The sequence below is a fragment of the Chenopodium album genome, chromosome 23 (genome assembly GCF_948465745.1).
Source record: "Chenopodium album chromosome 23, dcCheAlbu1.1, whole genome shotgun sequence".
Lineage (NCBI taxonomy): Eukaryota > Viridiplantae > Streptophyta > Magnoliopsida > Caryophyllales > Amaranthaceae > Chenopodium > Chenopodium album.
Genome location: NC_137856.1, coordinates 36,829,132 through 36,846,697, shown reverse-complemented (window position 1 = coordinate 36,846,697; position 17,566 = coordinate 36,829,132). Strand labels below are relative to the sequence as shown.

The 17,566-nt window shown below is 35.7% G+C and overlaps 3 protein-coding genes and 2 non-coding genes across 5 annotated transcripts; all 5 read left to right on the top strand.

The window, feature by feature from the left end:
* The first annotated feature begins 2,288 nt into the window (after positions 1 to 2,288).
* On the top strand, positions 2,289 to 3,495 carry LOC145609351 (uncharacterized). The gene has a single exon (XM_081664851.1). The coding sequence runs from the start codon at positions 2,393 to 2,395 to the stop codon at positions 3,332 to 3,334; it is 942 nt and encodes a 313-aa protein (XP_081520977.1). The 5' UTR covers positions 2,289 to 2,392; the 3' UTR covers positions 3,335 to 3,495.
* A 708-nt stretch (positions 3,496 to 4,203) lies between these two features.
* Positions 4,204 to 6,047, top strand: LOC145607542 (uncharacterized). Its single transcript, XM_081663163.1, has 2 exons — positions 4,204 to 4,212; positions 4,919 to 6,047. The coding sequence occupies exons 1-2, from the start codon at positions 4,204 to 4,206 to the stop codon at positions 5,726 to 5,728; spliced, it is 819 nt and encodes a 272-aa protein (XP_081519289.1). The 3' UTR covers positions 5,729 to 6,047.
* Positions 6,048 to 7,094: 1,047 nt separating this feature from the next.
* On the top strand, positions 7,095 to 10,814 carry LOC145606763 (rRNA 2'-O-methyltransferase fibrillarin 1-like). Its single transcript, XM_081662590.1, has 7 exons — positions 7,095 to 7,219; positions 7,329 to 7,645; positions 8,097 to 8,192; positions 8,288 to 8,365; positions 8,452 to 8,628; positions 10,252 to 10,320; positions 10,411 to 10,814. Exons 1-7 carry the CDS (start codon positions 7,198 to 7,200, stop codon positions 10,585 to 10,587), a joined length of 936 nt encoding a protein of 311 aa, XP_081518716.1. The 5' UTR covers positions 7,095 to 7,197; the 3' UTR covers positions 10,588 to 10,814.
* LOC145609875 (small nucleolar RNA snoR60) lies at positions 9,007 to 9,078 on the top strand. Its single transcript, XR_014106148.1, has one exon. It is a non-coding gene; the product is annotated as a small nucleolar RNA snoR60 (small nucleolar RNA).
* On the top strand, positions 9,150 to 9,221 carry LOC145609876 (small nucleolar RNA snoR60). The gene has a single exon (XR_014106149.1). It is a non-coding gene; the product is annotated as a small nucleolar RNA snoR60 (small nucleolar RNA).
* Positions 10,815 to 17,566: the final 6,752 nt, after the last annotated feature.

Below are 17,566 nucleotides of genomic sequence, written 5' to 3'. Positions count from 1 at the left end.
GATTATAATGCGTGTTCAGATTTCGTTTTAGTCCTTCAAAACGTGTTCATACAGTTTCATAACTTACCATAAATATTGATCATTAAGTATTTATGATATAACTTCTTTCAAAACAAAAAATAAAAAGAAATTATATAACTTATTCTTAAACCCATTTTTATTTTATATTGTTGACTATTAAAGGTACAAGCCCAATCCACGATAGATTATGGGCTCAATAAAGCATTTTTATAATTTATTTTGACAATATCTAATTTTATTAATTTTTACTTATCTATACTTAGATATACGAAGGATATATGCATTAATAAGTGTAAAAGTCAAATTGTTGTAACTAAAGTGAACAGAGAAAGAATGTATTTTATGGGACTATCATTCATTCATACATTGGGCCTGCAAAATATCTGATCGAAATTTCTGGTGGGCTAGGCTTAGAACTCAATAATAGTAATAACAAGCTAAAAGAAATTGTGTAAGCCCAAAATCATAACCTCAATCCAATTTCGATTTGGACCCCTTACGTTAGTTGCAATTATTCTCGTCATGGTCTCTCACGTTGAATTATGCCTTTCTTCCTTCGTTCTCTTATGAATTCTGACAACAGCTTTCTATATTTTCCTTGTAAAGGTTCACCAACCTTAGATTATCAATTGCTTTTGCAAATTGCACAAATTATTTTAAGCTTCATTATATGTTCAACCCTTTAAAACTCTATATAAACATTTAGTAATGTATAATGGTGTTGTCATCTTGTTCCATTTAGTAATGTATAATGGTGTTGTCATTTTGTTCCATTTCAAACCGAACCGAAACCGAACTGTCAAACCGTTTTGACAGTGCTAACGATGACATATACAATACGAAGTAGTATTCTATGTAATTTGAGACAAATGAATATAGATAATAAATTGGCTTCTATTACTTAAATATAGTTCTTTCATAATTGGCTTATGAAAGAGCTATTGATTGTTTTTCAATTGAAGTCATGAATCACAACCTTGTGACTTAAATTGCTTATTATGCGACATGGTGACATGAGTAGCAAATACAGAGTAGTTCACGTTTAGCTATTTTCATCCTCTAAATACTCTTTTCATCTAAAATTACATGTCATTTAAAAACTTAAATTGTATTATTATAAAGTTATAAGATTGAGATCGGATTAAGTTTGATTATGCGTAGAACGAAAGATCAACATTTTACAAAGTTATGTATACTTGATTACTATAGTTATAATATTAAAACATACAAATAAAAATAATCTTTTAATAATTTAATGAAATTTACAATCATTGCACAAATAGAGCCAAAATTTTAATTTTATAAAGAGTGCAACAATATGTCAATAAATAAATGGGAGGTTGGAGAGTACTATTCAATATTAGGGAACTTGGTCAAGTGTCAATCGTCATACTCGTCAACTTTAGCAAGCCACCATTTTCTAATTGAATTTTTTTCTTTTTAATTTTTTTTCTCATTTTTTTTTTTAAATTTTTTTTTAAATAGAACCTTCTCACAAGATCCGTTCGTTTCTAAAAGAGAAAACAGCCTACCTAGGATATCAACTAGTCCAAATCCTTTATGATAGCGTGAATCATACTAGATGTCAGTGGCCTAATGTCTGAAATGGATGATCAATTGATCACCATGTTATACATATATCTTTTGGAAAACTTTTGTATACACCCGATTTTCAGTAATTTACTGTACATCGGGTACACTTTTGTCAGATTTAGTGTCATTTTTGTCAAATATAGTGTCACTTTTGTCAAATTTATCAATGAAGCATAAATAACTCTTATATATGTCAGGGTAACTTTTGTGCGTTTTATTATTACTTTATAACGGATGTCCGTTTTATTTAAAAGTTTGTCTATCTTTATTGATCTCAATTACCCTAAAAAATCTCTAATGATTTCATGATATGAGATCTTCTATGATACTTGATCATATAATTTTGCTTTGTTTCCATTAAGCCAAGATATGTTTGAAAACACAGTATATAGAATTGGATAAGAATTGACAGTGTTATCTTGATACTTTAAAAAATCATGTATAATTGTATACACCTCTTTTGCTACCAATCAGACTGCGGATTCTAACAAGGGAAGAAACCTTATTGGATCAATTTTTTCTTACAAAAAAAATAAAAAATAAAAAAATAAAAATTGCATTTACATTCCACACTATTGATGTTTCCGCGTAAGTGTCACACAAAATAAGGGTGTTTTATGAAAAAAAGGAATTGGACTATAAATACCACTTGACAGCCTACATTGGCTACATTATTCTATTCATTAGATAATCTTTTTCCTATAAAACAATACTCTAGAATAAGCTCTCTCATTAGAATTTTCTCAAAATTGTCTCCTCACCATCATCTAAATATCTAATGGCGTCAAGATTTGAGGTTGAAGTAACCTTGTCATCTGCCAAGGACCTCAAGAACGTCAATTGGCGTCACGGCCCCATTAAGCCCTATGCCGTTATTTGGGTCGACCCGGATCGAAAAATATCGAGCCGGGTCGACGAAGAGGGGGACACTTCCCCACAGTGGAACCAAACACTTGTGGTTCCCCTCGATCGACCCATCGAGGATGCCACCCTTCACATCGACATCGTCCACGCTTACGCAGCCGAGGACACCAAGCCGCTCATCGGCTCGGCTAAGCTCCCTCTTCGGGAGGTAGTTGATGATGTTGGCATAGGCGGGCGCATCACCCGTAGCTTAAAGCTCAAGCGTCCTTCTGGTAGGCCACATGGGAAACTTGAGGTCGAGGTCGTGGTACGTCAACCAAGGTACCACGCCCCCGACCCATACAGCGCACCACCATATGGTGTTTCTAGAGAAACATCATATGGCGGCGGCGCTCCTTATGCGGCCCCACCATCAGGGTACCCGCATGCGGCTCCACCTTCTGCGTATCCGAATGCGGGTCCCCCAGGGGGCTACCCATACGGGCAGCCCCCATACGCCCAACCCCCGTATGCAGCACAGCCTGCATACGGGGTTGGGCAACCCGAGTACGCACAGCCCTCGAGTTACGGGCAGCCCGGGTATGGGCAACCGAGCTACGGGCAGCCAGGAGGCGGGTACGGTGGTTACGGGCAGGGGGTCCAAGTAGAGGAAAAGAAGAAGAGTAAGTTTGGAGGGATGGGGACAGGATTGGCTGTGGGTGCTGTAGCAGGAGCATTGGGTGGACTGGCATTAGCAGAAGGTTTTGATAAATTAGAAGATCATATTGCTGATGAAGCTGCTGAAAGAGTTGAAGATGATCTTGCTGCTGATGATGGTGGTTATGATGATGCTGATTATGGTGGGGATGATTGGTAGATTATTTCATTTTGTTTTTTTAAATGTGTAAGCAATTACATCTGATCATAACTTTAATCCTTTGATTTTAATTTTACATTTATGAATTATGATCATGTAAATGTTATGCATTTGGAAATTTGGATGTTATCAAAGTGGAATAAAGGTTACTGCTTTAAAAATGGTCCAATAAATTAATGATCCTTGTTGTTTAATGGCCCACCTAATTTTTGATGTTATTGTTCTTGTAGATTGGTTGTCGAACAATGTAGTGTTTGCTTTTGATGTTTCTAGTAACTTGTACAAGTTTGAAACAATTGGAAAATTTTGATTAAGTCAAACTTGCTAACCTATATAAAGTCTAAATTTAAACATAATTAATTTGGGGATTATTTGAACAAATAAATTGGGATTGTTTACACAAAAAAGGATTTTGTCACCCCTTAATTGATTTCTTAGACTTAAACAGTGTTTCTGTGTTTGTGTTTTATACGTTTTTTAATTAAAAGATCATGGGACACCACAATTTTAATTGGGCCAGGGAATCCCATTATAAGAATGCAAGTATACATAAAATAGTAGGAAAGGTGTAAAGGATGATATCCAAATAATACTCCATGAAACCTGCATTATAAATTCATGTTTCATATAGATGACTAGATGAGTGTATGTAAATTTGTAAACGACTGATAGATGTTGGTGCAAAATGCGTGTTAACACTATATGACTGAGATACTTATGTACAGTTAATTAAAAAGGGATATAGGAATTATGTATATAAGGAAAATAACTCATTATTACTTCGATGTTTCTTTTACTCATATTTTATTTTCTTATAAATATACTACGAAATACATAATTAATTATATTAAAGCGTGTTTATGTTGACAATGAATCACGTATATCTCTAATTATCAATAGAGAGAATTATAATATCGCATAGGACATGTTCTCATTGACTGAACTTAGTTGAACTGAACTGGGCTAAACTGAACTGAACTAAACTGAATATTTTATAAGAGAAGGAAATTAGGAGCTGAACTGAACTGAACTGAATTTCAACGTAAGAGAACAGGGCCTAAGTGCATGTTGACATCATTTGTCACACACTCACTCCTTTCAATTAGATGATTGCTAGAATTACAATTTCGGATTCATAAAAAGATAAATTGAATCACAAATAAAGGATTGGTAATTTGATGATGAGTAGTCGTTTTCTCATTGTTTATTAAAGACCACTATTCTATAATAAAGTGTCAAAGAAGGCATGGAACATCAAACAAAAGGATTGGTGTTGAAGTTATTCTGCCACCCGCGGAAATAACACGGCTAAGCTATTCTATATTTCTATGGAACAATTTGGTCCCCTAGTTATACATTTTAAAAAAAATAGTAATAATAATGCTAAATTTAAAAATACACTGTATTTATATACAAAAAGAAAAAAAAATGTAAGAGAATATACTCCGCATATATGCACTTTAGTGTGCACTCACTACCTAAAAAGATCCTAGAGAACAATGGTTTTAAAAAATAGAAATAAATACGTAATTAAGTCCACAAACTTTAGTATAAATAGCCATATACATGAGATATCAATTGTAGTCCACATTACTACCCATCTCCAAGAAACCTTCCTACAAAAGTTATACTACATATTATATACAAGGTACCCTACTAATGGCGTACGAATTAGAGGTAACATTATCATCCGCTAAGGATCTGAAGAATATCAATTGGCGTTATGGCCCTATAAGGCCGTACGTTGTGGTATGGGTTGATCCAGATCATAAAGTTACAAGCCGAGTTGATGATGAGGGGGACACGAGTCCAGAGTGGAACCAGTCACTAATTGTCCCCCTCGTCCGCCCCATTGAGGATGCCACCCTTTATATAGACGTAGTCCATTACTCTTCCCCCGATGAGGACGCCAAGCCCCTCATCGGCTCAGCAAAGCTCGATCTTTGTGACATTGTGGACGACGTTGGTATTGGTGCTCGTGTCACACGTAGTCTCAAGCTCAAGCGTCCCTCGGGCAGGCCTCACGGGAAGCTTGAGCTCGAGATCATGGTACGTGATCATAGATACCGTGGTCCAGACCCGTACCCTACACCCCAACACGTCGAATACAATGCCCCACCATACCCATATGGGCAGCCTGCACCATATGGTAACCCGGGTTACGAGCAGCCCACGTACGGGTATGGGCAGCCAGCAGGGTACGGGTACGAGCAACCGGAGGAGAAAAAGAAGAGCGGGTTTGGAGGAATGGGGACGGGGTTGGCAATAGGTGCAGCAGCAGGGTTGGTGGGTGGTATAGCATTAGCTGAAGGGTTTGATCAACTAGAGGATCATATTGAAGATGAGGCTGCTGAACAAGTTGAGGATGATCTTGGTGATGAAGATTATGAATAAAGTGATTAATTAATTGAATTGAATTGAATTGAATTGGTGTGCATAATGCTAAATCAAATGGTGAAGATTGCATAAGCTTAATTGGTTAACTTACTGCTTAATTAATCTAAGATGTTGAAAAAATGCACTTATTAAGATGTGTATTGTGAATTTGTGATGTTACAAAGTTATAAAAAGTTGACTTTAAATCTCCATGAATGTTTCTATAGTGATTGGCTCTATGTCATGTATCATGTATACATTGAGCATATTAGTGGTACAACATGTACATTACAGCATGTTTCATGTTAAGTTGAAGCTTTCTTAAAATTATAATCCCTAGTTTCTGTCAAAAAAATTATTTATCAAGTGAGTAGGAAATGAATTTTCTTGTTGGATCTTATGTAACATGAAGTCATGAACTATGTATGATTTTACAAAAAATATTTGTTAATAGCGCATCATTAACAATGGAACCATATTATTGTTCACCAAAAAGTAGTTACAAACTCAAACATAATTGTAATAATAAGAGTTTTTTTTTTTTTTTAAAAAAAAAAAAAATTATTTTAGGAAGTATGTTGTTGCATAATCTTATCGAGTGCGACAATGTTCCCCATAAGTTAATATTTGAAGCTTATAATACTAAATGAATCACACCAATTTCCAAAAATTATGTAATGTTATTTTGAACCATATACGACTATTAGTCAGATCAATCACATGATCACCTACACTCATATAGCCAATGAAAGGATGTATGGCTGCTATTTATAGGCAAAATTGCAATTTGATTTGCTCTAGACCACACTTTGAACAACCCTTGATACTTATTAGATTGTATCTCATCAATTTGGCAAATGATATGAAGAAAGTATTGCATTAAGGACCTGTTCTCATTGACTGAACTCAGTTGAATTGAACTGAACTAATTAGAGCTGAATTGAACTGAAATGAATATTTTATAAGAGAAGGAAATTAGCTGAACTAAACTGCACTTATTATAGCTGAACTGAACTGAAAAAAATCGTATGAGAACAGACCTTAATTTTGACTTTTTTACCCTCAACTTATATTTGATTAGTGTTTTTTTTTTGTTTTTGTTTTTTTTGTTTTGTTTGTTTTTTTTTTTTTTTTTTTCTGTTCTAAATGTGATTAACCTAAAACCTCTAAATCATTTAGCCATTTCATTTAAAATTAAAAAAAAAAAAATTTTAAAAAATCTAAACCAATCTTCTATAGTGTTCAGAATGTTAAAGCCCATACTCATTTTAAACCTATGAAAATACAAAGACCAAAATATAAGAAAGCCCAATAAGGGCACAATTGTCCACTTACCCCAAAATGTAAAAACCTAAAAACCCTAAACCCTAAAATCAAACTCCACTACCTCCTTTATAACATTCTCTAAACCCCCAGTCGTCTTCTCCACCCTCTTTCCCCCATTCTCCTTAAACCCTAATTTTCTCTGCAATCTTGCTTACTCAAAGATGGCACCACCAGGAAGAGGAGGTAAACCCTAAATCCCCTTTTCCCCCAATTCATTCCTCCAATTTATCGTTCTACTGATTTAATTTTCTCGATTTTTTTTTATATAATACTGTGTTATATTGTGTTACAGGAAGAGGTGGATTCGGCGGCGGACGAGGCGGTGGTTTCGGAGGTCGAGGCGGCGGCGGCGGTGGCCGAGGAATGGGTGCGCGTGGTGGTATAATGAAGCCGAGAGGAGGTGGTAGAGGTGACAGAGGAGGTCGTGGAAGAGGCGGAGGTCGTGGTGGAGGAGGAAGAGGTGGAGGGATGAAAGGTGGAAGTAAAGTTATTGTTGAGCAACATAGACATAAGGGTGTGTTCATTGCTAAGGGTAAAGAAGATGCGCTTGTTACTAAGAATATGGTTCCTGGTGATTCTGTTTACAATGAGAAGAGAATCTCTGTTCCGGTATTTAATTTTTATCATCTTTAATTTTTAATTTTATGATTATGGACATGAAACTTTATGTTAAGTTATTGTGTTAATGATTTATGATATACGGTTTGTTGGGTAGTTTTTTGTTATTTAAATGAGGAGGTAGATTGCTGCTTAATGGTTATATTAATGTTTTATGGATATAAATTTATAAAAGTTGTTTGCTTTTTGATTCATTTTGAATTTCTTTCAAATGATTTTATTTAGGTGGTTGTTTTGGTTAGTTATAATTATAATTATGAGCTTTTCTGTGAATAAATTTTGTTGATTTTTGCTCAAAGTAATGTCCTGTGTCTCCTGTCCATTATCCATACCTATGTTAAATTTGTCGGGGCAGCATTGGATTCTATAATGTGGTTTATGTTATTTAAGTTTTTATGGGTTATATTGTTAGTGTTTTGAATCATTGTTTTTTTTATTACAGCAAGAAGATGGAACAAAGGTTGAATACAGGGTTTGGAATCCCTTTAGGTCAAAGTTGGCAGCTGCCATTCTTGGTGGTGTTGACAATATTTGGATTGTAAGCATTTGATTTTGTGAATTTTGTAAAAAGTTAATTAATTGAGTGTGTAATGTATATTGACTGATGGAACTTCAATTTGTATGTGTTTGCAGCAACCTGGTGCCAAGGTCTTGTATCTCGGTGCTGCTTCCGGAACAACAGTGTCCCATGTGTCTGATCTTGTTGGCCCTGTAAGTGGCTTGTCGAATGTAGAATGACTAAGAAAGATATTTGCTCATTTTAGAGTTTGATTTGATCAATTCATTCTCTTTTGCAGGAGGGTGTTGTCTATGCAGTTGAATTCTCACACAGAAGTGGTAGAGATTTGGTTAACATGGCAAAGAAAAGAACTAATGTTATCCCTATCATAGAAGATGCTAGGCATCCAGCCAAATACAGGATGTTGGTTGGCATGGTTGATGTGATCTTTTCTGATGTTGCTCAGCCTGATCAGGTCTTGATTTCTTTTATTGATCTAGCTTGGTGTTGTGCTCAATAATTAACTTCTCATTTTTACCTAGTTCTATTATAGCTGTTTTCTTCCTCATGCTTATAATTTTGTTGATCTTTCCGCGTAATAATTAATTTATTTTTTTGGACCTGGATCTTGTTCTATGTGTCGGTGTATAGCTGTAGTGGTTTGTGATGACATCTATACTTTCCTCATTTCCAATACAAATATTGTTTGGTGTTGCAGGGTGATTTTGGGTGTGTTGATTCATTTCTAACTAAAACGATGCTTCAAATTTCTGAGTTGTTTTTTAAAAGCTATCTTCCAAGTTTGTTGTTTTTGGAGTTCTTTTTCTTTTTGCTTATCTCTTATCATTAAATCATGCATATGATGAGTTTATCGGATTCCCCTTCAAGACTTACTGGGTGATGTAAACTCCGATTATCTGATGCAAAGTTTTTAAATCATGAAATTTTTGTCCAAACTTTTTGCACTAGACTTAAATAGTTGAGATTAATATGACTAAGTATCTGATGAGTTTATCGGATTCCCCTTCAAGACTTACTGGGTGATGTAAACTCCGATTATCCGATGCGCCAAAATGTATTTCGTACTCCGTATTTAATTACTTAATATTTCTGAATTTTGTTGAATGGCTTGTTTTTGTCTGGACCTAGATCATGACTTTGCTGTTTTTGTTTTATTCACATGAGACTCAATTGATGATCTTAACTTGTTAAGACTCCAAGTATCTATATCATATTGAATTTGTTCTATAAATCATTGTCCTTTTTGTACCACTTAATGTTCCACTTATTGCTTCTTTTTAATCATACATACATTTTACTTGTGATCATTAGAGTATCAGAAATAACTTGCTCAAGTTGCTGCTGTGGTAGTAGTGGTTGTTGCAGACAGTATTAATTTCCAAGTTTGGCTTTGAGATTATAGTGTAATGGTCATATTGGTGCGGCCATTAGTGTTTTCTGTCCTACCTTGAGGAGATTAAATGGGAACTTGATCCTTTTATATCCCTAATTTATACATGGTGCAACATATTTATGATGCCTTTTCTCTCTTTTATTTGTACCATGATATTACTTAATTGGTTATTAGACTTTCAAATTCATTTTGAAAATTAGTACTTGTGGTCCTTGGTGTTTTATAAAATTTCCTACCTATAAATATCTGTTTTGACTTAATTTTTTTTGAAGAGTTCAAACTCTGTTACTTGCTATAAATTGTTATTTCCTCATGGAGCTTATAATCTACTTGGTACTACATGCCATAAATTTTTTCCACGTCACTTCTTATTGAATGTGCTCTATAGATGAGCCCCCTTGTTTATTTCCAGAATTTTTAGAATTCAACTAAGTGTGGGGTGGAATGTGCTCTATAGATGAGCCCCCTTGTTTATTTCCAGAATTTTTAGAATTCAACTAAGTTCACACTAGTCTTTTACTTGTGGAATTGAACTATTTTATCTCCTGAAAGCAGGCTTTTATAAGGTCTTGTGGTGGTGAGTTATCACCAACTCTTCATGCTTTTATGACTCCAGCATTGTTAAGTTGAATTGCACGAATTCTGTTGCTTGTCCTCATGGCACACTGTTTTTCTTTCTTACAGGCTAGGATTTTGGCACTCAATGCAACATATTTCTTGAAAGCTGGTGGCCACTTTGTTATATCCATTAAGGTTTGTCATTGTTCTTCGTAGAGCTTGTTTGGTCCCATGTATTATTTATCCTTGTTTCTCAATATAATGGATTTGGTTTGAATATTGCAGGCCAACTGTATTGATTCAACAAGTCCTGCTGAAGCAGTTTTTGCTGCGGAAGTGAAGAAGCTACAACAAGAGCAATTCAAACCCATGGAGCAAGTCACTCTTGAGCCATTTGAGCGTGACCATGCTTGTGTTGTTGGTGCTTACCGTGTGCCCAAGAAGCAGAAGGCCGAGAAGTAGAAAACTTAAGTTCTTTTATCACCCAAAGTCTTAGTATAGTCCGCGACTATGGTCAACTTCTTGTACAACTTAGTGTTACCTATGAATCATGTGAGATACATTGTCAGAACTTTTTATGTTAATGTAGTTGGATCATAGAATTTTTGCTATCAGTGTTTCGTAATTTATCTCCTATGGTTTTTGAACGCATCATTATATTTTATGAATTTATCAGTGTCGTTGAAATACGTAGGATCCCAGGAATTATGCATCCGACCTATTTGAACTATACAAGTCTCTAGACTCGAGGCGATTGTAGCTTCTACAGTTCTATTTTTTCATATGTGAGATTTATTTATGTAGTTGGATCATATCGAATTCATTCACTATTAGTATTCCTTTTCTTGAATTTATGCTTTGTCCAGAAAAGTACATTTAAACTAGTGAGTTAAATACCGTAATCATAAATATTAACTAAAAATTACTCTAGATAGAGTTGTCAATTCGGGTATTCAAGTCGGTTTGGGTCGGGTCAAATTAGGTCTTGGGTTGAATCAGGATTAGGTAATGTCGGGTCAATCTAGCTTTAGATCAGGTTCAGGGCAGGTCAATTTCAGTTCAAGTTATAACGGTTCGCTTACCTTTTCGGATATAGGTCGGGTTCAATTCGAGTTAAAATCAGATCGGGTTCAATTTCAGGTTTGGGTTGTGTTGAGTCGGGTTTGGATGTGTTTAACAAGATGGTACATTCGGGTTCGGATTAGTGTTGAGTCGGGTTCTGATTCAAGTTCAATTCTAATAAATATCGATGTGGCCAAGTTAAACTATATAATTATGCCTTCCATAATTTGATCAAGCATCATCAAGGTTTTATTAAACCTAAATACGAGTAATAGAGAACAAAAGTTAATAAGCTGAACAAAAGATTTTATTAAATCGGATTGAAGGTTTACAGAATTATACCAGTATATAAGCTGAATAAAAGGTATATAAAATTTTATTAAACCTTCCATGACTCGGGTTCATGTTTTAATTGAGTCAAGTACTAGTTCAGGTTCAGATTGTTTTTTGGGTTGGATTAAATCGGTTGACGGTTACTATCAGGTCGGGGCATGTTCAGGTTCAGGTCATAAAGTATTTAATCACATGGGTTTTCGGTTAAGATCAGGTCAGGTTACAAGTCACTATATTCACCCATTGTTCGAGTATTGGTCGGGTTCAGATCTTTATCCATTAAGGTCGGGTTCTAGAGTTGGGTTAGTTTTTGACAGCTCTAGCTATAATCCACACTTTTAGAGGAAATTTTGAGGTATCGGGGCCTGGAAGGAAAAAGTGTTGAGACCCTAAGAGATATATCGCGAGGTCATATATTGTTGTTTGAAACCATATATGATCATTATATGTTGTCATAAACGTCCGTGGTAGGCTTGAGTTTACGCAATCACCACAAGTTGTGAACGGGTAAAATGATCGTTTAAGGGCATATTGGATGGTTTCAACGACCCAATTTGACTCCTGGAAGATATTAGGGACCATGGTAAATATCTCGGCAATTTTTATATCGGGCGAAAAAAAAAATTACAAAATTAAAGGCTATAATCTACGTTTTTAAGAAATTTTGAGGTTTTGGGGTCTGGTGGGGAAAAGTCTTGAAACGCTAACTGATACATCTCGGGGTTATATAATGCCGTTTGAAACCATATATGATCATTATATGTTTTCATAAACGTCCGTATTAGGCTTGAGTTTTCGAAATCACTAAAAGTGGTGAACGGGTAAAATGGCCGTTTAAGGGCATATTGGATAGTTCCACCGACCAAATTTGACTCCCGGAATGTAATAGGGACCATGGTAAATATCTCGAAAACTTTTATTTCCGGGAGAAAAAAGATCAAAAAAGTGCAAAATTGAAGGCTATAATCCACGCTTTTTGAGGAAATTTTGAGGTTTCGGGACACAGTGACGAAAAGCTTTGAAACCCTAAGGGATACATCTTGGGGTCATATAATGTCGTTTAAAACCTTATATGATCATTATATGTTGTCATATACGTACGTGGTAGGCTTGAGTTTACGAAATCACCTCAAGTTGTGAAAGGATAAAATTAAATGACCGTTTAAGGGCATATTGGATGGTTCCACTGACCCAATTTGACTCCCTAAGGATATAAGGGACCATGGTATACATCTCGGCAATTTTCATTTCCGGCCTAAAAAAGGTCAAAATATTACAAAATATAATACTATAATCCACGCTTTTTGAGGAAATTTTGAAGTTTCGGGGCACGGTAGCGAAAAACCTTGAAACTCTAAGGGTTATATCTCGGGGTCAAGTAATGCCGTTTGAAAACATATATGATCATTATATGTTGTCATAAACATTCATGGTAAGCTTGAGTTTACGAAATCACTACAATTTATGAACGGGTAAAATGATCGTTTAAGGGCATATTGGATGGTTCCACCGACCCAATTTGACTCCTGGAGGATATTATGGTCCATGGTAAACATCTCGGCAATTTTTCTTTCCGGCCGAAAAAAAGTCAAAAAATAACAAAATAAAAGGCTATAATTTACGTTTTTTAAGGAATGTTGAGGTTTCAGGCCCGATGGCGAAAAGCCTGGATACTCTAAGTAGGGCTGGCAATCCCTGACCCGACCCGATAACCCGAACGAACCCGGCCCAAAGTTACTGAGAGAAACCCCAACCCGACCCGATCCGAACCCGAATAATCCGAATTCGACCCGATTTGACCAAAATTTCATATTCCGTAATAATATTAAGTTTTACACTATTTTTTATTGGTTCTAAGCATAACCCGAAATCGACCCGAAATCTAACCCGAACCCGACCCACTGACCCGAATTTCCACCCCTAACTCTAAGGGATACATCTCAGGGTCATATAATTCCGTTTGAAACCATACATGATCATTATATCTTTTCATAAAATTCCGTGTTAGGCTTGAGTTTACAAACTCACTATAAGTTGTGAACAGGTAAAATGACTGTTTATGGGCATGTTGGATGGTTCCACCAACCCAATTTGACTCATGGAGGATATTAAGGACCATGGTAAACATCTTTGCAATTTTAATTCACGGGCGAAAGAAGGTCAAAAAACTACAAAATTGAAGGCTATAATCCACGCATTTTGAGGAAATTTTGAGATTTCGGGACCCTGTGGCGAAAAGCCTTGAGAACCTAAGAGTTACATCTCGGGGTCATATAATTTCGTTTGAAACCACATATGATTATTATATGTTGTCTTAAACGTCTGTGGTGGACTTGATTTTACGAAATCATTTTAAGTTGTGAACGGGTAAAATGACCGTTTAAGGGCATATTGAATGGTTCCACCGATCTAATTGGACTCTAAGAGGGTATTAAGGACCATGGTAATCATCTCCACAATTTTTAATTCCGGGCGAAAAAAGGTCAAAAAAGTGCATAATTGAAGGCAATATAATCCACCATTTTGAGGAAATTTTGAGGTTTCGGGGCACGGTGGCAAAAAGCCTTGAAACCTTAAGGGATACAACTAGGGGTCATATAATGTCATTTGAAACCATATATGATCATTATATGTTGTCATAAATGTCCGTAATAGGCTTGAGTTTACGAAATTACTACAAGTTATGAACGGGTAAAATGACCGTTTAAGGGCATATTGGATGGTTCCACCGACCCAATTATACTCTTGGAAGGTTTAGGGACCATGGTAAACATCTTGGCAATTATTAATTCCGAGCGAAAGAAGATCAAAAAATTACAAAATTGAAGGCTATAATCCATGTTTTTTTGAGGAAATTTGAGGTTTCAGGGTCCGATTGTGAAAAGTGTTTAGACCCTGGAGTATATATATCTTGGGGTTAAATAATGCCTTTTAAAACCAAATTTGATCATTATATTTTGTCATAAACGTACGTGGTAAGCATGAGTTTACGAAGTCACTTCAACTTGTGAATGGGTAAAATGACCGTTTAAGGGCATATTGGATGGTTCCACCGACCCAATTGGATTCTTAGAGGGTATTAGGGACCATGGTAAACATCTCGGCAATTTTTATTTCCTAGCGAAAAAAGGTCTAAAAATTACAAAATCGAAGGCTATAATCCATGCTTTTTGAGGAAATTTTGAGGTATCGGAGCCCGGTGGCGAAAAGCCTTAAGATCCTAAGGGATACATCTCAGGATCATATAATTCCGTTTGAAACCACATATGATCATTATATGTTGTCTGTAACATCCATGGTAGGCTTGATTTTACGAAATCATTTCAAGTTGTGAACGGGTAAAATGATCGTTTAAGGGCATATTGGATGGTTCCACCGACCCAATTGGACTGCTGGAGGTTATTAGGGACCTTGGTAAACATCTCGGCAATTTCTATTTACGGGCGAAAAAAGGTAATAAAAAAAGTGCAAAATCAAAGGCTATAATCCACGCTTTTTGAGGAAATTTTGATGTTTCGATCCCAGTGGGGAAAATCCTTGAGATCCAAAGGGATACATCTCGGGGTCATATAATTCCGTTTGAAACCACATATGATCATTATATGTTGTCTGTAACGTCCGTGGTAGGCTTGATTTTACGAAATCACTTCAAGTTGTGAACGGGTGAAATGATCGTTTAAGGGCATATTGGATGGTTTCACCGACCCAATTGGACTCTTGGAGGTGATTAAGGACCATGGTAAACATTTCGGCAATTTTTATTTACGGGCGAAAAAAAGTCAAAAAATTACAAAATCGAAGGCTATAATCCACGCATTTTGAGGAAATTTTGAGGTTTCGGGGCCCGATGGCGAAAATCCTTGAGACCCTAAGGGATACATCTCGGGGTCATAAAATTCCGTTTTGAAACCACATATGTTCGTTACATGTTGTCTTAAATGTCCGAGGTAGGATTGATTTTACGAAATCACTTCAAGTTGTGAACGGGTAAAATGACCGTTTAAGGGCATATTGGATGGTTTCACCGACCCAATTGGACTCTTGTAAGGTATTAGGGACCATGGTAACCATCTGAACAATTTTTATTTTCGGGTGAAAAAAGGTCAAAAAAGTGCATAATTGAAGGCTATAATCCACGTTTTTTGAAGAAATTTTGAGATTTCGGGGCACGGTGGCGAAAAGACTTGAAACCTTAAGGGATACAACTTGGGGTCATATAATGTCGTTTGAAACCATATATGATCATTATATGTTATCATAAAGATCTGTGGTAGGTTTGAGTTTACCAAATCACTACAAGTTGTGAACGGGTAAAATGACCGTTTAAGGGCATATTGGATGGTTCCACCGACCCAATTATACTCCTGGAGGGTATTAGGGACCATGGTAAACATCTTGGCAATAGCGAAAGAAGGTCAATAATTACAAAATTAAAGGCTATAATCCACGCATTTTGAGGAAATTTTGAGGTTTCGGGTCCCGGTGGCGAAAAGCCTTGAGATCCTAAGGGATATATCCCGGGGTCATATAATTCCGTTTGGAACCACATATTGATCATTATATGTTGTCTTAAACGTCCGTGGTAGGCTTGATTTTACGAAATCATTTCAAGTTGTGAACGGGTAAAATGACCGTTTAAGGACATATTGGATGGTTCCACCGACCCAATTGGACTCCCGGAGGGTATTAGGGACCATGGTAAACATCTCGACAATTTTTATTTCCGGGCAAATAATGGTCAAAATATTACAAAATTGAAGGCTATAATCCACGCTTAGCTTTTTGATGAAATTTTGAGGTTTCGGGGCCCGGTGGAGAAAAGCCTTGAGACCCTCAGGTTACATCTCGGGTCATATAATGTCGTTTGAAACCATATATGATCATCATATGTGGTCATAAACGTCCGTGGTAGGCTTGAGTTTACGAAATCACTTCAAGTTGTGAACTGGTAAAATGACCGTTTAAAGGAATATTGAACGGTTCCACCGACCCAATTGAACTCGTGGAGAGTATTAGAGACCATGGTAAACAATATATAAGCCTAAACTCTGTTCATTAAAAGGTCCATAAACGGTCTTTTATGTCAAGCGTAAAAGTCAAAGGCGCATGGTCTAGTTGCCATTTGCCAATGACATTCATTACTACTATATGCGAAATATATAGCAACCTAGGGGCAAATCACAAGGTGCATTCAATTTTACTATTTGTTCACATGTATCGAGCTCGATTACATCTTTGTTCTTTCTCAATAATTGACATAAACATCAGCGCGGGTTTTCTCGAATATCCCCAAATCTAGTCAAATTGTATTTGTGGCTTTTTTTTTTTTTAGGGGAGTATTTGTGGCAATTAAATCTTACTAATATTAAGACCAAAGTGTTATTAACCCATCAAGCCTAGGAAAACACCTGGATTAGGGTTTATACTTAAAAGAACATATACAATCTCTTAGCACTCTTGCGATCTTGCCTCAATATTTTTTTTTGTATATTTTTATTTTTACTTTATCAGCTAACGTTTCACTTCTCAGTTCAAACCTCAAAAAACTTCTGTACATTTAGTTCTATTATTTTTTCTATTGCACGTTACTAAACATGCTAATGTAGAGTACGTAGTATTCTATATTAATATAAAATCTCATAATTACTCCCTCTACGTTTAAAATAGATAATATTCTTTAACAAAACAAAATAGTAGGGTTTATAGTTAATTGGGTAACTGGTCAAAACGTTACAATTATGGTTCTCAAAACATTAAATTAAACTTTCACTAGCCAATTTGACACTACAAGAATCAGGTCAAATACCGACGGAACGGTTCCGACGGACCCGAAAATCCGTCGGAAAAATCGAAATTTATTTTGTAAATTTTATTAGATAATTGTGTAATTATATAATTCGTTTAATTTTTGTTGTGTAATCATCGTTTTTTTCAATTTTCTTTATGAAATTCTTGTAAAATATGTAGATCTAGTGGTTTTTTTCAATTTTATTTTCTTAATTTTCGTATTTTGTGTTAATTTTCGATTATTGGGGTTAATTTTCGT